At 36.3% G+C, this 22190-nt stretch overlaps 2 protein-coding genes and 2 non-coding genes across 4 annotated transcripts; 3 read left to right on the top strand and 1 right to left on the bottom strand.

Annotated features, from left to right (window-relative positions):
* The first annotated feature begins 421 nt into the window (after positions 1-421).
* On the top strand, positions 422-574 carry LOC149001708 (small nucleolar RNA snoR137). The gene has a single exon (XR_016170584.1). It is a non-coding gene; the product is annotated as a small nucleolar RNA snoR137 (small nucleolar RNA).
* Positions 575-897: 323 nt separating this feature from the next.
* On the top strand, positions 898-1048 carry LOC149001707 (small nucleolar RNA snoR137). The gene has a single exon (XR_016170582.1). It is a non-coding gene; the product is annotated as a small nucleolar RNA snoR137 (small nucleolar RNA).
* Positions 1049-1503: 455 nt separating this feature from the next.
* Positions 1504-13660, bottom strand: LOC149001706 (uncharacterized). Its single transcript, XM_089137153.1, has 10 exons — positions 13022-13660; positions 11225-12305; positions 10342-10611; positions 9388-10242; positions 8618-9267; positions 5496-6059; positions 4104-5205; positions 3533-3808; positions 2333-3448; positions 1504-2247 (listed from the first exon to the last, which is right to left on the bottom strand). Exons 1-10 carry the CDS (start codon positions 13534-13536, stop codon positions 1504-1506), a joined length of 7173 nt encoding a protein of 2390 aa, XP_088993279.1. The 5' UTR covers positions 13537-13660.
* A 5230-nt stretch (positions 13661-18890) lies between these two features.
* Positions 18891-19788, top strand: LOC149001705 (heavy metal-associated isoprenylated plant protein 7-like). The gene is made up of 4 exons (XM_089137152.1): positions 18891-18945; positions 19058-19137; positions 19407-19488; positions 19658-19788. The coding sequence occupies exons 1-4, from the start codon at positions 18891-18893 to the stop codon at positions 19786-19788; spliced, it is 348 nt and encodes a 115-aa protein (XP_088993278.1).
* The last annotated feature ends 2402 nt before the right edge of the window (positions 19789-22190 follow it).

Raw genomic sequence — 22190 nt, 5'->3', positions numbered from 1 at the left:
TTTATTCTAAAGATTATATTTTGCTTATGAAATTGGTTGGTTTCTCTTATAACGTTTCAAATCTTTTGCCCTCTTCTGGTTTGCCTCTATTGAGTATCTTTAAATTGTATCCTGGTTTGTTTTTGTTCCTCAAAAAAACGCTTTTGATAGGCGTTGCGTTCATTGGTATAATTTCTTAACCAATGGACGCGTCAACGAAAGCGGAAAACAACAATTTTTGTGCAATGCAGCCCTTTTTGTTCTCTCTCGAGAAAGTAACTATTCTGCATTTAATCACCTTTGCAGTTGTTACTGGTCTGCTTGTAACATTTTCTGCCTTCTTTTTCCCCTCTTTTGTCTTCATTTTTCAATCTTTGTTTGCAGATGACAATTTAATTGTTGATTTCCAAAATTTGAAATGTATCGTGTGTGAGGGAAGTGTATTGCTTCTTAATGGTGAACTCTCTCTGATGATTCTCCGTGGGGATGTTCAAGTTTCCAAAGCAAAAAATCATGGAGGTTATTTCCTGCCAGTATTAAACAGCATGGTGTGTTTCATCATGTTGCACAGTGTTTTCTGTAACCTGGTATACATCTTTTATTCTCCATGATCCCGGAATTCGTGTCAGCTTTCATTTTTCTTGTTTGAAATCAAAATTATACCAACAATTGTGTAAGTGGGTTTTTAGCTTTTATTTATATTTTTAGGTGGATGGGTTTATGGCTTTTTTGCCTTGCATACTCTTTGTCATGCTTCCTCTCTGAGTCTATTTTTCCCCCACCATATTTGCTTTTTCTGCACAGCTACTCCAATTTCTGTATTTTCTATGTGATTTTTTTTCTGTACATTCTCTCGATTTTGACTGCAATATCTATTTCAAGATTAGGTTTCATTAGGATTTTGTGTGATATAAGAGTGTTGCTTCTACAGGTGAACTCTCTCAGTTTCAGAATTGGGGATGTTCTTGTTTCAGAAGCATATATTAATTGGAATAAATCTGGCCAGTATTTAAACAGCACAGTGTTTTTTTTTCACATTGCACTGTGTTACCTGTCTCCTGGTATATATTTTTATAATTTCCTGAACTCTCATAATGGTGAAAAAAACCTGAAAGTTTACAGAACATTATTCAAATATTATTCAAGCTTTCCACATTCAACTTGACATCTAATAAAGATCAGAGTTTTGTTGAAGCATTCTGGAGGAAAATTCTATGGGTTGGAAAGTAGCGGAGAGACTGTTTTGGACTTTGTCCAATGGTGGGACTTTTTATGTACCTTATGTATGTAATGGAGTCTGTACACCATATTGATGCAAAAAGAACTCTTATAATAAATCTAAATCTAAATCTATGAAGATGATCAGAGTTGAACTGGGTGCAGTATAAAGCGTAATTGAACAAAACAAAAAATGAAAACAAAATTAATAAAACAAGATTGGTAATTGAAGAAAAAAAAATTACATTTAGTCCAGCAATCAAGTGAATATATACAGCATACATCACTGTATTAATGATTGCAGGGCTAATTTGTAGATTTCTTCTTACTTGATCCTTCACCATATAGTCTGTTCAAGAAACCTCTAGAAAACAGGTTAAAATAACTGCTGTGGTCACCACCACCTCCTCCTCCCTCTTCCTCTACCTCATCAGTATGCCATTTAGGGTCTTGCTCTTCATCAAACCAGGAGCTACTAGGACCCGTTTCATCATAGCTTCTCTTAATCCCTCTGCCATCTTCCATTGATACATTCTCATCCATATCGAAAGCATCATCTTCTGAAGAATTGTCATATCGGATATTTATTTGATCATCAGATTCAGAATTCTCTTCATATGGACCAACAACTAGATGAATTCCACACTTGTTTGTTTTGATTGGTTTCTCCATTTCTATTGATACCTCCAATTCATCTCCATCCCCCAACAGTTTCTGAAACTCTCTGGCTGGTATGCAGGCGACCCACATATGATCTTGAGGGATTACTGGGATTGCATAACTTAACGGACTATATCTCCACTTGGTCTTCTTAGTTTTGTTATTGACATTAAGGAAAGGAGCGTCGGCAAACTCATCCTCCTCTCCTTTAATGGCAAAAAATTCATCTGCTCCTGCATAAACAGCACATACAATTAGCTTTTGGATCTTATAATCTGAAAGTGGAGGCACCTCAAGAGAGATGGAAGACCCCAGACTCTGATGGCTGAACCACTCTGGTATTTCATTTCCAGGAATGAAGATGCTGCGCTCACCACCTTTTGCCAATGCCTGTTCCATGGAAATCATGAAGTTTTAACAGTTTGACAGTGGAAATCACAATGTTTAACAATTTTAGAGAGAAAGAGAGAGAAACCTGTAAGAGACTCTGCTTAAAGGCAATTGACAGATTGTTGCATCCTTCAAGATGAATGGTTTTAACAGATTCCAATTTCTCCAATTCTTGAATCTCAACTAATTTGTCGCAATCCCTGAGCCACAACACTGGCAAGTCTTCTAGCTTTGGCAAATTTGATAATCTGTGGATTGATGTGCAACCTGCTAGTTCCAACCACCTCAATTGTGATGGAAGTTCTGGAAGTGAATGGAGCCTTATGCAGTTTTTTAGCTTAAGGTAAACAAGCTCAGAAAGACCACTGATACTGGCTGGTAAGGTTGAAAATTTATTAGATCCTAAATCCAACTCAACCAAAGATGATAAATTGCCAAGATCTGGCAAGCATTGCAATGATGTGCAACTGTCTGCATACAATATCTCTAAACTTGATGGGAGCTCAGGAAGTGATTGAAGCATCTTGCATTTCCGCAACCGAAGATTCCGGAGACGAGGGAGACAACTTAAGTTGGCAGGTAGGCTACAAAAATTATTGTAACCAAGATCTAACTCTTCCAATGAGGACAAGATCCCAAGATCACTTGGAATTGCCCCTTCTGATAAATTGCAACCCTTCAAAATTAGGGATTTTAAGGACCACAAAAGTGAGACAGAAGATGGTAATATGTTGATGGTATCGCGACCCTTACTTGGTGAACCCCAAGATTGGAAGAAAGAATGCCAAGATTTAGGCGATGATCCTTTAAACCCACCTAAGGATATGGATTTTAGGTCTCTGCAATGCCCAATGGAGAAAGGAAGTTGTTTTATAGCAGTTCCATCTGCAAGAAGATGTTTTAAGCCCTCCATATTCCCCAGCTGCTCTGGTAACTTTTCAAGTTTTGAGCAACCAGAAAGAATAAGATTTTCAAGAGATCTTAGATTACAAATGGTGGCAGGAAGATTCTTTAGGCTTCTACAATCTTGAAGATTCAGCAAATCAAGTTTCTGTAGACTTCCAATGGACTGGTGAACCTCAACTAAACTGTTGCAATCTTTTAGGATTAACTTTTCAAGACAAGGGATTCTTACAAAGTTAGGGGTTCTCTTTAGGAGCCAAGAGTGACTGAGATCAAGAACTTTCAATTTCTCAAGTAGCTGCAAGAAATAGGAGTGTAAATCAGTTGCTAAGAAACAGCAAACGGATTCAGAGAGCAAAAAATATATGGAAACTATTCTTACAATGCTTTCATTCGAAAATTTTCTGATGTTGCTGTATTGCATGTCAAGAAAAACAAGGTTCTCCATATGAAAATTTTTTGGTATTGATTTTAAGTGAAACCCATGCCAACAGAGCCATCTCAAATCTTTAGAAAGATGCTTATAGTCTCCAAGAATATGCACATAATTGAGCTGAAGTAGTCTCAAGTTGGTCATCTCTGCAAATGCTTCAGTATTGAATTTTACACTTTCTAGTTTGGATAAATTTAGGGCAAGGCCTTCAACTGCTTCTGTTCCCTGATAACAAGGAGACTTGGACAAATACATAAATAAGAATGCATACCAACAAAAACTAGTGAATAAAAAGCTTCTCAGTCATTAAGGAGAAACACAAAAAGGGAAGTATTATATTGGATTCACTTCTTTCTATTGTTATGATAGATTGCTCACCTAAGAAGGAACTTTAGGTGACCATATATTGTCTTCAACAAGGAAATTTAGTTTAGCAGCAAAGCAGTTCCAATAGAGGTCATTGATCAATGTTATCAGTTAAACTTTGAATACCAACATAAACCAAACATTTAGCCCTTACCATGCTTTTTGTCAACACAGCAAATGTATCTTGACGAGACCACAACCTGCTTCTCTTGCCAGGAATTTCTATGGATTCTTCACGAACAATTTGCTTTCCCATCTCTTTTAGTACATCATGCATCCATAGTTCATTGTTTTCAGTGACTTGTATAAGAGATCGATGAATGAGATCACCGATTCCAGTTTCTGCATAGAAACCACAACCATCTAGTATTCTTATCACATCATCTTTGTTCATTTCCACAAAGAAACAGGCAACATCAAGGAATATGTCCTTTTCAGTATCATCTAGTGCATCAAAAGTTATTCGAAGTTTTTCTTGGACTTCGTTGTTTGGAATTTCCTTTAATTTCTCTATAGCAGCCCTCCATTCTCGCTTACTTCTTCTGCCAAATAGATGAGAACCCAGAACTTTTAGAGCTAATGGAATCCCTCCAACATAATCTACCACTTCAAGTGAGATACCAATATAATCTTCCTCGGGCCATTTTGTTCCAAATGCCTGCCAACTGAAAAGCTGTAGAGACTCAATGGAATTCAGTTCTTCAACATTATACACTTCATCCACTCCCAACACATTCAGTAGGTGCTCATCTCGAGTAGTTACGAGAATCCTACTTCCCCTACCAAAACAAGCATGATTTCGGACTAATGCATTTATTTGATCCAATTGATCAACATCATCGAGAATGACAAGAACACTTCTATTTTGTAGTCTTTTTTCAATCAACATGACTCCTCTATCAACACTACTTATCCTAATGTTCTTTTTCATCAGGATATCGGAGATAAGTTGTTCTTGCAAACGGATTAAACCATGGGGCTGTTCTGAAACTTCTCTAACATTTGCAAGAAAGCTGCTACCAGCAAATCTGTGGAAGCTCAAGTTAAAAACAGCCTTAGCAATGGTTGTCTTACCTATTCCACCCGCACCACAAATCCCAATAATGCGGATATCACTTGATCCAATAGTTAACAATGAATTTACCTTTTCTACATGCGAATCCATGCCTACTAAGTGGGTATCAATATCCAACTGCTTTTGATTCAGTCTAGCCACAACTTCTTCAATTATCTTGTCAATAAACTTGGAATAATGCCTGCCAATTACAATATATATACATAAGCAAAACTAAAAGCATGTTCATCAGATAATCCATTAAAAAGCTAATCTATGAACTACAGAGTGACTTGATTAAAAGAATTTCATGCTTAGACTATGATGAAACACCAAAAACCCTTTTACTTCTTATTGTCTTTCCCTCTTTCTAATCAATTTGATGAAATCACTCATTCACTTGAAGTTATGCTCAAAGAAAACAAACAATGACCAATAATTGTTCAAATGATAAAATCACTAGGGAATTTTGCTGAGGAGGTAAAAAATTACCCATCGGCCACATCTCTCAAATCCCAGCCGGACAGATTTGCTACTAAAGTAAGAGCTTCTCTCCACCTCTGCACCTTCCCTGTCTCCAACCTGAAATTTTCCTCAAATCCTGCAAATGCTTCTGTTAAACTCCCGTTCTGTTTTCGAACATGTGAAGGATCCACATCATAAAAGATAGGAAGAACGGTAAGACCAATCGTCTTCTTGTATTCAAGTATCTTAACCAGTTCATCCAGGTAGGAAGTGGAACATACATAGTTCACAGAGAAAATGATGATTGCAACCTTTGATTCTCCAATGGCCTTCAGCCGTTCTGGGTTGATTTCTCCATTTCTGAAAGTGGGTACCTTGGCTTGCATCAGAGCGGTGCAGAGGAGGTCCGTAAAAGTCTTGTTTGTGCGTTCTTCCATAGAAGATATGAACACGCCATGAAACCCACAAGTAGAAGATGCTTCTTCGTTTGTCATGGAAAAAGAAGAAGAAGAAGAAGAAGGACACTTGAGCTGGACGTTGATGACGAGGTGATGAGTTATGGCTTCTAGTGAATCCGGAGAGTTTCCCAAACTCGTTTATGAAGAACTGCAGAGATGGATCCTTTGCGTTTGACTTACAAGGGTCAAACATCTAAGCACCAAAAGCATCGTTCTTGTTTTTCAACCAAAATAAATTATTTTCAATGATTTCATGCCTTATGTATCGGAAATCGGATCTGGATTGGTCTGAGCCGGTACTGATTTGATACTAATCCAGATCGTCTTGCTGGAATCGGATGAAATTCGCGTTGCTACTCTTCAGCCTTTGGCATAACTGGATAGAGCATGTGGAAGAGCTGAGAAAGAAGTAAAAAGAAAAAGAAAAAAATTTCTGGACATGAGGTTGTTGTGGTCGCGGATATCGCCGAACCTGAAGGATAAGTTCTGGACCCAGACCAAGACAATTAAAAAAGCCTCGAGCCAGCTCATTCCTTACAAAGGGCCTACGTGGCAATGGGCCCACATGCTTGAGCGTCCACTCGTCCACTCAACCTCAACAGCTAGGATGATTTGAAGCCTCCTTGAGCCCAGAAACGACAAGATCTCTGTCGAGACCCTGCACGAAAGATGGTGACCGCCAGAATCCTTGTCTCGCACAGCTGCCGAGAGAGAGGGTAAGGATCCATAATATAGTCTCCCCTCGGGAGGAAGAGAGGGGGTAAGCTCTACACACTCCAGCCTTCATTATCTTCACCTTTCTAACCCTTCAAAAAGATGATCTTCATCGTCTCTTGGGGTCTTCACTCCTCTATGGAGCCTCTTATTTGCTGGCCTGAGCTAACTAGATCGTCGGAGGTGGCTTCCCGTCCTCAGAGACGACCCACTTTCACATTGCTTCGGTCTTAGGAATAAGGGCTGGATCTAGAGCGGAGCCAAGATAGCATTTCTTGCACTAACAGAGGTTTATCTAGCATTTCTTGCACTACTAGAGGTTTATCTGATCGGTTAGAGAATGTGGAAGAGCTGAGAAAGAAGTAAAAAGAAGAAGAAAAAAATTCGGGATATGAGGTAAAAATTTGGTACATGAGGTTGATCGATTTATGTGTATCTCAATTATATTCTCAGGATAATGCTTTATGTATAATTTAAATATATAACAACACATCATCTGATCCAAAAAGATTTGAACTCTTAAGTCTCGATCTCATACTAGAAGATACTAACTTAGAACACATGATGAAATTGTACTAATCATTGACTTGAACCTCAAAACGCTAAATAGAGTTGGTTTTGGGGATAAGTGTTGTAAATAACTAGAAGCAATTATTCTGGCTATTGGATTGAAAAGTAATGATCTTTTAGAATAAACTCTGTGTCAAGATGTATCCATCAAACTAGTTATATAGAGGAAGAACACAAAAATCGGAAGTTGCAATGTCAGTTGAACAAAAGTTACTTTTCATTCTTCTTGTTTTGGACCTTTGGTTGATCAAAGAAAAAAAAGATTAAGCGATTCAATGCTGTAAAATGCAGCATATGAAGCCTCAGGTCCCAAAGATCCCAACTTTCTACCTCCTACCAACTCTCTCCTGCTAACAAAGTATGGTACACACCCTCCTGTGAGCATAAAAGCAGAGGGAGTATGCTTCTGCTGCTAACACAGTTGGTGTTGGGAACTGATCTAGCTCTAGATTCTGGTTTATTCTGTTCTGCTCAGAGTAACAGAGAAACAATGCTTTCCTCAATTTCACCCCTTGAGATCATAATTTAATTACCACTGAAAATACAAAAATCTGAAGATGGAAATACAAAAAGGATTTATCTTTTGGTCATTTTGGAGATTTCAAGAAAGCAACGATAGGTAGATGCAAAGGAGGTGGACCACACAAAGCACGACAGATTGAGATCATGATCTTAAATCAAGTCATTTGAGGTGGACATTGCCCTCTTTTGAAGCAGCAATGTGATCCAGATTGAGCCTACTAAAAGGATTAGAGACATGCCTAAGATAACAATGGGAGAAATGAAGAAGAAAGACATGGTTTAGCTCAGGAAAAGCAATTCAAAATGAGAAGTATGGTCAACAAACGTATTTTTCAAAATTTACCAATACAGGCAAGGATTAGGAGAAATGAAATTTGAAAGTAAAGGTAGTTTGAGTAATTGTCAAAAAGTTAGGAAGGTTCAAGTAATTATCAGAGTTTAAGAGAGATGTGAGTAAGGTACACTATCTCATCCGTCTAAATCTCCTTAATGCACTTCCAACAACATAATTGCTTTCTTTGCATTAATCTAGAAAATGTGGTACCTGAGTAGAGAAATAAAGGGTTAAAAGGAATGGCTCTTACCTCCTTTTGACGGTTATACAGATGTCTTCACAAGAAATGCTTAGCCTGTTTTTGCTTAGTCAGATGCATCACATACCCATCTCATTCTCTTTTTACCATTACTAAATAATGAAAGTTAAATAGCCTCTTTGGGAAAGCAAGGGTAAGACATCATACATTATGATGAAACTGAATAACATATATAACTTGGAGAAAGCTAAATCAAGGGTTGCACGCCTAATTGAAATCAATGCAGTTTCTTCAATCAGGTACGTAACTAGATCAGCTTCCTCCCACTTCATACTTTGCTGAACTGACTCAATACATATGCAGACCAAATTCAGTCCTCAATCGTCTGGTTTCTTGGTCATCATTAGGTGTGCCATCACTGAATCCTGACTCTGCACTAGACTCACTACGGACTCTTTTGGTTTTACTGTTGAGTTTAGTTGCCACTGATCTATCTCCATTAACAGCACAAGCATATTGACTTGCATCTCCATTGCTTTCTTGGGTTACCTCACCATTCATTTCTGGGTATTGAAGATACACCCCACACTTCTTCACCTTCAGTGACTCCCCGATTTCTACTGAAACCATAATTTCACCACAACCTTCTAGTTGATTCCGAAATTCAGTCCCTGGAACATGGCATACCCAGATGTGATATTGTTGGGTGATAGGAATATCCTTGACATTTGGATAATAGAAGGCAACATCATTGTTGCTTCCAACTTCGATTTTAGCAGAAGGTGGACTAGCATGCTTGTCTCCATCAAAATCTGGAGCAAGTTTATCATTTTCTTCATTGGCTGCATATACAACACAGAGTGTCAACCCTAGGATTTTATGATTAGAGTGTGGAAGTACTTCAAACGACAACAAAGACCCGTCATGCCAATGGGTGAACCAGTGCGGAATCTCATCCCCTGGAAGAAAGATTTCAAACTTGATACCATGTTCCAACAGTCCCTGTTCCATATTGATTGTAATGTTAGAAAGACAAAGACACATCAGGAAAGAAGTGTCCTCTTTTTTTTTTTTTTTTTTTTTGGGGGGGGGGGTGTCATGCTGAAGAACACAAGAGAGTACCTGAAGGAGATTCTTTCTAGATGTTTCTGTTTGAATCTCAATAAGCTTGTGGCAATTAATGAACACCAAGGATGGAGAGTTATGCAAGTTCGAAAAATCTGGCAATCTTTCAATACAAATACAACTGCTTGCATTCAGGATGCTTAAACTTGAAGGAAGCCCAGGGAGTGACTCTAGTCTGGTACAGTTTTCCAGATCAAGTATACGAAGTTGAGAGAGCTGATTGATGCTGGTTGATAGACTACAAAAGTTATTTTTGCCAAGAAATAACTCTTCCAACGAGGATAATCTTTGAATATCAGTGGCAATTGCATCTTCTGACAAACTGCAATCCTCTAGAACTAATCTTTTCAACAAATATAAACCTGGGAAAGAGGCTGGCAACAGAGTGACAGAATCAGGACTTCTTCGAGATCCCCAGGTCCATAAAAATGAGAGCCGTGACTTAGAGGGTGGTCCTTTACATCCTCTCAAAGATAAGCTTCTCAAGTTCTTCAAGAGTCCAATTGAGGATGGTAGTTTCTGTATGGCACTTTCATCTGCAAAAAGCTCTGTCAAAGAATCCATCTCCCCTAAATCCTCTGGTAGGTTATCAAGCTTTGAACAGCCGGTGAGTATAAGACTTTCAAGAGATTTCAATTTACAAATGCTGCGTGGAAGATTCTTGAGGATTTTGCAGTCCTTTAGATTCAAGAGAACAAGTCTGTTGAGATGTCCAATGGATTTATGAACCTCAACCAAATTTATACAACCTTCAAGTATCAATTTCTCCAAACCTGGAAGTCCTGAAAAGTCAGGGGTTCTGGTGAGATGATTGGAATGGCTGAGATTGAGGATCTTCAACCCTTTGAGGATCTATCATAACAACCCACCCACCAAAAGAAAAGAAACGATTAGCATCAGTGAAATATAAACTTCATTTAGAGAAAGAAAAAACTCAAAATTTTATGGTACCTTAGTTTCCTTCCAGACTAGTTTGAGACTACTATACTGCATGTCAAGAACAACAAGGTTGTCAAGACAAAAGTTGATAGGGATGTACTTCAAAGGAGAACCTCGCCAACAGAACCATCTTAGTTCTTCAGAGAAATTCTCAAAGCTTCCTGTCAACTGTACGTTATTAAGCTGGAGAAATCTTAGTTTGGACATCTTTGCAAATCCTTTTGTACTCAATTGCACCCCATCCGAATAGTTTAGGATGAGGCCCTCAACTGCTTCAGTTCCCTGTCACCCAAAAGGCTAAGTAAAATAGCAATACATGTACATACTTTAGATGACCACTTGCCCTCACACCTTTTATCTTTATATGTCACAGTTAAATTGATAGCCAGACATTGAACACCCTGAACCCCTTGAGGTTTAAAATTAAATCTATTATAAAGACAAGAAAGGAGTTCAAATTCACCCAAACACTTACTTGATGGAAGGACCAAGCCAGTATAAATGGCTCACGCATTCCTTCACAAAATGTCAGTAGAGATAAGGGATCTTAACTACAAGGAAAAGGAATTGTGCTTCGAAATGTATAATTTGAAGACTGTATCCTATAATCTACTGAAATTCTTTATGACTGTTCAAGTAGATAAGGGAAAAACATATGATAGGTGTTACTTTGCAGGCTGATTTATGGTTTAGTTGTCTCTTTCATAATCTTGTTATCTTGAAAATCATCACAAAGGGTATATTAAGTATAACGAGTGGGTGCATGAAAATTTTAGCAATGCATGGTAGCCAATAAAAACAATGACAAGATAATAATAAATATGAAAATACCAATAGCAATACTAACAATATTTGTCTTGCAGTTATTGCCCAAAAGGGTTCTTGAAGCTCTTACCGTGCCTTTCGCCAACACTTCAGAAGCATCAGCATGAGACAATCTGCTACGTTTTCCAGGTTCTTTAGCGGATTCTTCACGGACATGTTCCCTCGCCATGTCTTGAAGCAGATCATACATTCTAAACTCATTGTTTTCATTGATTGTTACAATCGAACTTCGAATGAGAGCACTTACTCCAGTTTCCAAATTGAAATGACAACCATCTAGTATTTTCATAGCATAATCTTTATCCACTCCAATAAAGAAATAGGCAATGTCAAGGAATAAATTCATTTCTTTGACATTGTATAGAAGTCTATTCTTAAGCTGTTTATGAGGATGTACTTTCAATTTATCCAATGCACTTCTCCATTCAGATGTGCTCTTTTTGTCATACAAAAATGAACCCAATACTTCAAGGGCCAGAGGAAGCCCTCCGACATATCTTACAACACCATTTGAAAGTACCTCATAATCTTTGTCAGGGCTACCTTTTTTGAAGGCATGCCAACTGAACAGTTCAAGAGACTGCTCAACATTTAATTCTTTAGCCTCGTACTTGGCATCCACTCCAAGCTCGTTGAGCAGTTCCTCGTCCCTAGATGTTATTATGATTCTACTTCCTGGGCTGACCTTGTCACGCATGCTAGCTAAGGCATAGAATTGTTCCACTTGATCCACATCATCAAGCACAATAAGAACCCTTTTGTTGCAAAGTCTTTCTTGTATCAATACAATTCCTCTATCAACAATGCCTATCTTTTGGTTCCTATTCATTAGGATATCAGAGAGAAGTTGTTCTTGAAACTGAACTAGACCATTGGGTAGGTTTGAAGCTTCCCTGACATTTGCAAGAAAGCTGCTACCTTCAAATTTGTGAAAGACTTCATTGTAGATGGCCTTAGCTATTGTTGTCTTGCCCATTCCACCCATACCATAAATTCCTATTATGCGAACATCATTTGACCCAACATCTAACAGTTGACGCATATCTTTTATGCGAGAATCAATACCAACTGGATAAACAGCAACATTCAAGTGCATCTGATTCAGTTTAGTGAAAACCTCTTCAACAATACACTGGATAAAAGTTGCATCCCTGCCAATGGTTTAAATTAAAAAAATGAAATAAAAAAGAAATTAGTGCAGTAAACGTGACATGAATGGAAATAATGGCAATGAAGAATGAAGCCTGTTTGATGAAGTTTAGTCTGGTCGTTCCTCCTCTAGTGAAGTAATTTAGAATGATATGCTGAACAAAAACTAAAGGATAACATAGTTAACAATGTTCTATAATATTGAGGGTGGTTAGTAAGAACGATATCTACATAAAACTTAAAACTTTTGATTCAGATTTCAGATCCTTTTTCCCCATAACTTAAGAAACAGAATCTTATGCTTAGTTTTTCCCTTTTGGGTCCATAAATAACCCTTTTAGGTTCTTATATTTTCCACAATATCTTTCAAGATTCCAAATCCATGAAACATGAACTTCCATTGTTATATTGAAAAAAAATTATTAACCTTTCAATTTCATGGAAATATTATAATAATCTAGGATCTTTTGGTATTTTAATTAGCTTTACAAAATTGAAAACCATTGAAAGTAGACGGCGGTCCCCTGCTAGACGTCACCGACCATTCCTCTTTCCTTTCAATTACTTCTAAAGCTCCAAGCCACATTAGTTCACAGATTTTATACTAAATAATTTTCTTTAAATTCTAATTAAATCTAGAATTTTCTTCAGATTAGACAAACAAAAGCGGAAATTTGGTACTTGGATTTCAATATTAGATGGAGAAGAAGAGAAATACCCGGAAGAGAAATCATGTGACCTAAACCCCGAGAGACTCGCAGATTCAGCAAGAACTTCTCTCCATTTCTGCACCTTCTTCATATCTTTTGCAAAACGCACGTTGTGACCCTCAAAAGCCACACCATAACTCCCAGTCTGATTCTTTACATCTTCCTGATTAACTTTATAGAAAACAGGCAAAACAAGCTGTCCATTCGTCTCTCTGCATTCCATGATCTTGACAAGCTCATCAAGGCACCATCTTGAATTGGCATAGTTTTCGGAGAAGACAATGACGGCGATTCTCGAACGATCGATGGCTCTGAGAAGCTCAGAAGCGATATCTTCTCCTCTACGAAGCTCGTCGTCGTCTCTGAAAGTGTGGATGCCTTTTTGGATTAGCGCAGTGTAGAGATGATCGGTGAAGTTGTGGCGAGTGTCTTCGCCTCTGAAACTCAGGAAAACGTCGTGGTTCCAGCGAGTGGTAGAGATAGGGGTTGGAGTGGAAGAAGAAGTGGAAGAGGAAGACGCCATTGAAGGAGGAGAAAGAAGAGATCGAAGAAGAAGAAGAAGAAGAAGAAGAAGACCAGGAATTGAAGTTGAATTGCTTCAGCTACGTTTCAAAGTTCTCGTGAGTACTCTTTCAAGTCGATCTGTGCAGCTGTGCTGCAATGGAAAACAACAATGGGAATCTAATTTATTTATTTATTTTTTAATTTTTTATTTCAACTTTCCCTGGTCGTACATGATTTTCTTTTTTGATTTTTTTGTTTTTCGGGTAAAACCGTAAAAGTAAAACTGATCACATATGAATATATGATGATCTAAATGAAACCGTTGAAGTACGGTACGGTATTGATCTTTAAAAATGGTTACCTTTACCGTTTTACCCTTTGTCAGTATCACAACCGATACGATATCAAGATTATGTTTTGATAAAATGATACGATAAGTATCCATTCTTTTTTTTTTTTTGTAATATAAGTATCCATTCTGACAGTCATTACTTTGGAACCATGATGTTGTTCACTTGTTCCCATGTCTTTTTTTTCCCGAAATATCGCATGATTAGTTACTTTTAGCTTTCTTAAATGATTTAAATAATAATTAGTTAAAATTAATTTTGAATTTATAAAATTAATCAAAATAATAGTTTTTTCTCTTCTTTGGATATCATTATCCATAAAATTAATAATATCATTACATTATGTTACGTTCACCTTCTTCTTGTAATCTTAATCCAAGAAAGTCCATTTACTCTTATATTTCTATTTTATTATTTTGTCATTTTTTTTTTGTCGCCTCATATGATTAGTTTTATAAGTAAAAATATTAAAAAAAATACTATTTTAATTATTGTTTTTCATAATATAAAATTGGTGTTGGTTAGTTTTGTTAACGAAAGCATTGATTTGCTACTTTTGTTTTAAAAAAATCTAAAAATAATAAATAATATAATTTTTTTTATCATCATTTGCAGTTAATATATAATCATGACTATTAAAAGTCTGAATTAAAAAAGGCAGAATGATCCTGAATTCAGATTGGCATCGATAGAAATTGATAATGTTCTTAGCAAAAGAAAAAGAGCAAAAGCCGACAATTAAACCCGACCAATCTTAAATCGATTTTAGGTCATGGATAAAAATGTCAAAATAGATTTTCAATAAAAAGTAGGAAAAAAATAGATTTCTATTTTTGGTAGGTAAAGAAGACAAAAATTGGTCGATTCCAAGAAGAAAGACAATTGGAATTTTATCAAAACCAAGTTGTGATACTAACATAGGGTTTCTCAATTAGTAAAACCAACATCTCTTAGTGTAGAGGTTATAGATTTGTTGTCGGCTAATGGCATATGTAATACTCTCATCCCTTATGTATAAAAGTGACATTTATACCAAAAAGGGCCAGTTGTAATAAAGTGTATCCGGACCTACAATCCACATTTTTTATTTTTACAAAAAGAAACTGCCAACTGACTCGAGTGATTGAAAATACGGCTTGTGGAATTTACTCCAATGGAGGCAATTTCCAGTAACCAACACTACAAAGAGAATTTCTTTTACCGAGTGAAGAAAGTGGGTAATGCTGATATTTATTTTCTTTTACTCAAGCCAAATTGTCAAGGTGGAGGAGCCAATCTTGTTTCAGTGAAGCTTCCTTTGAAGGCAACCTTTCTCATTGATTCTTACCCAAAATCAAAAAACAAAAAAACTTTCTCATTGACTTAGTTGACTCTTTTGTCTTATGCGTCTAATACCTTGAAACTGCATGAAGGCCGGTGCTGATGGAGTTGACGAATGAGAAGTCAAGAGAAGAGATAAAATAGAATAGAGAAATTAGGATAAAAAGTATAATAAAAGATAAACTTAATATTTTAAATATTTGTTTAACAATGATATTATAATTTAACGTGAATGAATACTTAGTAGTCTGAGAGTACATAAGTAATAGATTTTTTACAAATGTAGTAGATATAATTGGTTGCAGACCTAGGGGTCTATAATTAATTTGACATAATTTTTATAACAAAATTTTATATACATTTTATAAATTATAAAAAATAAATGAGTGAAAAGGAGAGTTTCTTTATTATTTTTTATCCGGTATCGGCCGATCTGATGCAATCCAATTTATGCGAAGTTTGCGTACCGATATTTTACTAGAATCTGGCACTGCCCACTTTCCTCACCGCGTGAAACAAATAATTCTGTTTAGCGAAAAATAATAATAAATTGTACCCTTTCTAGTGTGGGTGACGGGAAATTTCCTTCACCAGAGTGAATTCCACAAGGCGTACTTGAACCGGTCACGACCGTTGAGAATTTCTTGCTCTGCAAGTTAGACAGACGAACCGTGTGGGCCCAGATATATTCTTTTTTTTTTTTTGGGTAAGACCCCAGATATATTTTCTTTCTCTCTGATCAACAAATTTTCCTTTTTTCTACCAATAAAAACAAATGTTCTTTCTACCTTTTGCTAAAAGTTGACTTTTTTGTTGCCGATTTTACCCATGATTTGATGGGGATAACCGATTTAAGATTGGTCAGGTATCAAACTATCAATCATGGACCAACATGTCGTCCGATTTTTTGCAAGAGTTCGATGAAAAATCGACCTCTTGTTTCGAAGTATATTTGGGGTCATTTTGACCTAAAATTTGACGTGTAGCCTAATTTGAAACTAATAAACACATTGAGAATGTTATTTTGACCTAAAACATCACATAATCTAAAGTTTCTAATTAGCACATGTCCGACTATATGCGAGCAAAATTGAAAGTTTGGAAAATTCATATAAACTAATGTAAATATACAAAGAAAATACAAATACACAATTAGTAAACAGATGTACTAAAGTTTACAATTCATTATACAATTATGTTGAATATGGTGCTCATGCTTCACATATTGTTGCCGACGGACACGGGATCCTGTTCCTTGGTGAGCCAGAGGGGTGTGGGGGTAGTGCCGCCGGAGCCTGTAGAGGTCCTATATCACTTTGGCAAAAATCGACGAAAAATGAATGAAATATTGTTATATATGGCGAACGTAGAGATATATCGTCGACACAGGGTGATATATCGCCGACACAATGTATCGTGGTATCAATATCAGCTTCTTCTCTTCATCCTTTCAAGAATATCGGTTTTTATAACAAAAAAAAAATATCAGTTTCTACTCACACCAATATGAATTTAGGATTCTACCCTTCCCCCACTTAAAAAAAAGACTAATATCAATTTAGAAAATTTGTATTGCATTTTTAATATTACAAATTATATTTACCAAAATGAAAACGAAAAAAAAAAATCCATTCATGCGCGATGTATTAAATGCACACGATAACATGATTTTCTGGTCCACTCATATTCTTCCAAGGATGATCAAAGAGATTTACGGTATTCTTTGGCATATCATAGGGGTGTCAATTTTCAACCCAAACCGTTAAAATCGGACCAAACCGACCTGTTATAGCCCGAACCGGCCCGAACCGATCCTTAATGGGCAGTAATTGGGCTGAGGGTCCTCAACCCGAACGGTTTCGGGCTAGTCCGGCCCAGCCCGTGTGCGGGCCCGTCAACCCGTTAGTCTTTTACATAAATAAAATTAAAATATTAGATGTAATTAATTTTTTTTTGGTATTGTTTAAATGTAATTAATGATCCATGAATTTGGGTGTTTGAAATGTTGAGACTCGAGTTTGAGTAGTTGAGAGTTGCCACGTTTAACGGTTTAAGTTTTAAGTTTTAACTTTTGTTTTAACTTTTTAATTTTCAAATTTCATTTAGTTTTATTATTTTAAAATTTAAAAGTCTTAATTGATAACTCTTAGCTCTTAACTCTTAATCTTAATTGTTAACTTTTTAATTTTCAAATTTCATTTAGTTTTATTATTTTAAAATTTAAAAGTCTTAATTGATAACTCTTAACTCTTAAGTCTTTACCAAAAAAAAAAAACTCTTAAGTGGTTTAGATCAAGCTAATGCCATCACTTATCGTTGGATCTACTTGGAGTCTTCATCCTCTATCTTTTGTAGTTTTGTATGTGAGAAACTAGGATTTGGGGAGGAAAAACTAAAAATAAATTTCAATATTGATTTTTAATTTAGTCCAAACCATTAGCCAAACCGAATCCAAATCATTAGGCCAAACCGTTAGTCAACCCGAACTCAAACCGCACCAAACCGAAACCGCACCGAAACCGTTATCTTTTAAATGGGCTGGTTTGGGCTGAAGGCTTTTCACCCCGAAACTGTTAGGCCCGGCCCGAAACTGCTCCAAACCGCACCGTTGACACCCCTAGCATATCATGTGGATTTGGTGTTGGAAATCTGAGACTTGGCTACTTGTTGCAACATGGTTGCAAATTTGAGCATGTTAGTCGGGAAGTTAACTCATGTGCCGACTTCTTAGCTGTCCCTTCTCCATTCATCTGAAAAATCCACCTTCATCTTCTCTATCTCCCGGTGGCCTATCCAATCTGATGCGAAGTAATTTCAATGGAAAGAAATATTATAGATTTTAATTACTCTATTATTATGATTATTTAATAAATAATTGGGTAATTTTCATTTGGACCCCTAAGGTTTGGTTTAGGTCACTTTTAGTCCAGTTTAAGTTTTCTTTTGCATATGGTTCCTTGTGGTTTCAAGAAATAATTAAATAAGGACAAACTTAACAAAAACCGTTAGTTTAATAATTTTTGTAACGAAAATACCCTTTTTTCATTTATTTGTTTTAGTTTTTTCTTTTTAATAAGTTTATTTCTTTTTTTAAAAGAATAAATGTAAAAATCTCATTTTTTATGGTGAAAAGAATCTCTTAACGCCATGAGGTGAGACCCTCTGGTTTCCTCACCGTTCTTTCCATCTTCCGTTGGCCAAGAACTCCGTAGGTACTTAGCCGGGAGAAAACTCACCGTGTTGTGCAGGAGCAGCCCTGCTTCAATGCCACAAGAGATCTCTCCTTTCCGACCAAATCTCTGTTAACCTCATTTGGTACGGCAAGTTCAAGCCTTCTCAACGCGTCATAATCGTTGATTTCATCTCTTCCATCACCCCGACCCAAAGAAAAACCCAAACCCAACACTTGGTGGAAAACCACTGATAAATATTATTAGCTTAGCTCCAAGAGACCCTCTTCTCTCTCCCTTCATCTGGGTAAGCAGCTTTTGGACGAGAACTACATTTTGGGAAAATCTCTCACCAGCAAGCAGCTCGTTCAGCTTGCAGCCAAAGGCGAACAGAAGAACGCTATAATGTCGTCTTGATAGCTTTTGATGTATCCGTCGAAGGGTTCTGTTGATAAAAGAACACAGAGGATGCCAAAGAGGAACCCAAGGAGCCACCATCACCTCCACCTGAAGAAATTGTGCTCAGAGTCTACATGCATTGCGAGGGATGTGCGAAGAAGGTTAGGAGAAGCTTGACAGGATTCGAAGGTTTGATGATCAAAATCGATAAAACCCATTTTAATTTCTCTGAATTCATTGCCTTGCGTAGCTGCTTTGGTGAACTCAGTCCAATGTATACTCTATTTCTTCTGATTTTCAGGGGTGGAAGATGTTCAGACTGATTGCAGGACTCATACGATGGTTGTGAAGGGTAAAAAAGCTGCAGCTGATTCATTTAAGGTTTTGGATAGAGTTCAACGGAAGAGTCATTTATGACAGGTTGAGTTAATCTCCCCCAAACTGAAACCTCCATAAGAGGATGCAAAGAAAGATGAAGAGAAAAAGGAGAATGCTAAGAAAGAAGAGAAGAAAGAGGAGGTATTGTCATGAATGAGCTTCACATGACTACGTCGATGTTAAAAATCTCATTTTGTTTTGTTCTGTTTTGTTTTTACTTTTGTTCATTTCCATTTTTGCTTCTCCTTTGGTTCCTTTACTTGCAACCTCAGGTGATCATTGTGGTGTTAAAGGTTCACATGTACTGCGAAGCTTGCGCCCAGGAAATCAGAAAACGTATCCAGAAAATGAAAGGTAAATTCTTTTCATGATTATTTTCGTGGAATTCGAACTGGGTTCGACCAAAATTAATTTAAAAATCCTCTTTGGTTCCTAGTTTTGGAATCTTCAGAAACACAGATTACATCATAAATTTCAGATTTGATTGCGAATAAATATCAAATCTTGGAATTTAATTTTGTAGAGGTGGAATCTGCTGATCCGGATTTGAAGAACTCACTTTTGCAGCTGCCGACGACGGAGAAGATGGAAAGAACGGCCAGGAAAGAGGTCTCATCTCATGGTGTTAAAGATTCTTTTCACCATCAAAAATGAGACTTTTACATTTATTCTTTGAATAAAAGAAAAAAACTTATTAAAAAAAAAAACTAAAGCAAATAAATAAAAAGGGCATTTTTGTCATAAAAATTGTTAAATTAACCGTTTCCGTTAAGTTTGTCCTTATTTAATCATTTTTGAAACCACAGAAGAACCATATGCAAAAGAAAACTTAAACAGGATTAAAAGTGATCTAGACCAAATCCCAGGGGTCCAAATGAAAATTACTCTAAATAATTTTATTCCCATAAAATAAAAGAAAAATTCGGCCACAAATCTCAACTTTGTTTCTTGGAGCTTCATTCAAAGTCAACATTTTTCTCTTATCACGGGAAGGGTAGCCCAATTTGTTTGGTGAAGCTTCTTCCAAAGTCAACCTTTCTCATTAAAATACCAAATTTCTTTTTGTCTTGTTCGGCTCTCTCTCTGGTCCTACTTGACATTATTTTGGATTCTTTCGTAACATCCAGTCATGGATGCTTTTTAGGAAGCAATTTTATATTTTGTATTGGTTCTATTGAATTCCAAAAAAGGAAGAAAGTGTCAACTAATTATATAACTGGACATGAAACTTCACCTTCAAATTTTGAGAAAATCATTTCATAACTAAGATGTGAAATTATGTTTTGTAAATGATTAAATTTGTATTTTTCTTAAAAAAAAGGGATTACGTTTTTTATTTTCTTAGTAATGATAAGCTTATCACTTCATATAAGTAGTAAACAAAAATATTAGCACTACAATCAATATTATTTTGAAAGAAGGTCATATAGACTCTTTTATTATTATTATTATTATTATTATTATTATTCTCAATTATGAGATTTTTTTCATTATTTTAAATTGTATGGCATCTATTATCAGTTTTATTTTTATTTAAAATAATAGAAAAACTTCTAAAATCCATAATGAACTTTTTGTCTATTATGAATTATGGTGAGAATTTCATTCTCTTCATTTATGTACAAGTTTACTTAAAATTTTATAGTTAAGATGAGGGTAAAATAGTCAATACACTTTTTTTTAATAACAATCATAATTTTTCCCTCTTTTATCACTTGCTCACTACTATTTATTAATACTTTTTTATTTTGATACCAAACTTATTTTTCATTCCATAATTTATTTTCAACAAAATTCACCAAACCATTTTTCATTCTTGACCAATAATGAATTCTTGTACTTATTTCCTTTAAATAGGCATAATAGAGAATGAACATCGAACCAACAGGGTTGGTCCAAGTGGTAAGCAACTTGGTCTACTTAAGCAAGATTCCGGTATCGCAACATTGTGGATACAAAAAATCCCGCTGGGAGACTCACCCACCACAGCCAGGTGTGCGACCCGTGTCGAACACTCGCACACCGGATTTGTCAGGGCAAAGCTTTGAAAATCGGGGTTGGCAACCAAAAAAAAATAAGGATGGCAACCAAAAAAAAAAAAAAAGGAGAATGAACATTGATACCATAAAGAGCCATAGATTACCACACACAAAAAAAAAGTTTGTACCACTACCCGGGGATCCCAAGCCAATTAAATGAATGGATACCTCATTAGAAGCCCGCAAGTTCTTAAGTCTTTGTTTCTTCATTTGCTATAAATGATTATATTTTCAAAAGAAGGAACTGGGCCCATTGAGGTTGCCAACAAAGCATGATAGGCCCAACATAAATTTTGGGAGGCAATACAACCTGGAAGCCCATCACGGAATCATCAGGCCCACTTGCCTACCAGGGAGAACTGACAAGAAGGCCCATAGCGAGAGTTGAAACCTCTTCACTAAGAGTTGTTGGCCTTATCAGTTACCGCTAGAGCAACTTTGCATTAGCAAAATCTTACCATTACTTTGCTAAAGAATCTTCTCAGCCATGATCCAACCCTTGGTTTGTTAACACCATCTGTGGACAAGAGAATTTTTTGAAATATAAGAAAAAAAAAAAAAGTAGTAATAACCAAAGTTAGGGAGGGGAACATGGGCCGATTTAAGCATGCCTTAAGTGATCCTCAAGGGAGCTTATATATATAGGCCTCAAGTAGATTTGAATTTTTAACTTCTTTTATGCATTGTTGATCTTTACCAACTAAACCAATCCCTTATTAGAGTTATTTGGATCATGCCCTATATGTAAGAATCCCAATAGACTTATATACCTACCCTATGGAACTAACCATGGGACCCACAATAGAATGATTTCATTCTAAAGCAATACATTTCATTTGACAAGTTTTAAGGATGTCTTGAGCATCCTTGTTCCTACCCTATGGAATTAAGCATGGGAATAATTTCATTCTAAAGCAATAGATTTCATTTGATAGGTTTTAGGGATGTCTTAAGCGTCCTTGTACAAGACCATTAAAGGGTTGCCTTGTTGGTAATGACTATTGGATATATCAGATG

The sequence above is a fragment of the Hakea prostrata genome, chromosome 10, assembly GCF_041222555.1.
Source record: "Hakea prostrata isolate BN-2017 chromosome 10, UWA_Hpros_2, whole genome shotgun sequence".
NCBI lineage: Eukaryota > Viridiplantae > Streptophyta > Magnoliopsida > Proteales > Proteaceae > Hakea > Hakea prostrata.
Note: the sequence above shows the minus strand (reverse complement) of the source record. Positions and strands in the feature narration are given on the sequence as shown.

Bases quoted from the DNA above. Each gene is read 5' to 3' on its own strand.
- LOC149001706 (XM_089137153.1), bottom strand. From the start codon at position 13,536: ATGGCGTCTTCCTCTTCCACTTCTTCTTCCACTCCAACCCCTATCTCT. The intron at 5,206-5,495 runs GTAATTTTTTAC...TGTAATTGGCAG, and splicing joins TTGAGAGATGTGGCCGATGG to GCATTATTCCAAGTTTATTG. The intron at 3,809-4,103 runs GTAAGGGCTAAA...CCTTGTTATCAG, and splicing joins CTGTGTTGACAAAAAGCATG to GGAACAGAAGCAGTTGAAGG.
- LOC149001705 (XM_089137152.1), top strand. From the start codon at position 18,891: ATGCATTGCGAGGGATGTGCGAAGAAGGTTAGGAGAAGCTTGACAGGA. The intron at 18,946-19,057 runs GTTTGATGATCA...TCTGATTTTCAG, and splicing joins AAGCTTGACAGGATTCGAAG to GGGTGGAAGATGTTCAGACT. The intron at 19,489-19,657 runs GTAAATTCTTTT...TTAATTTTGTAG, and splicing joins ACGTATCCAGAAAATGAAAG to AGGTGGAATCTGCTGATCCG.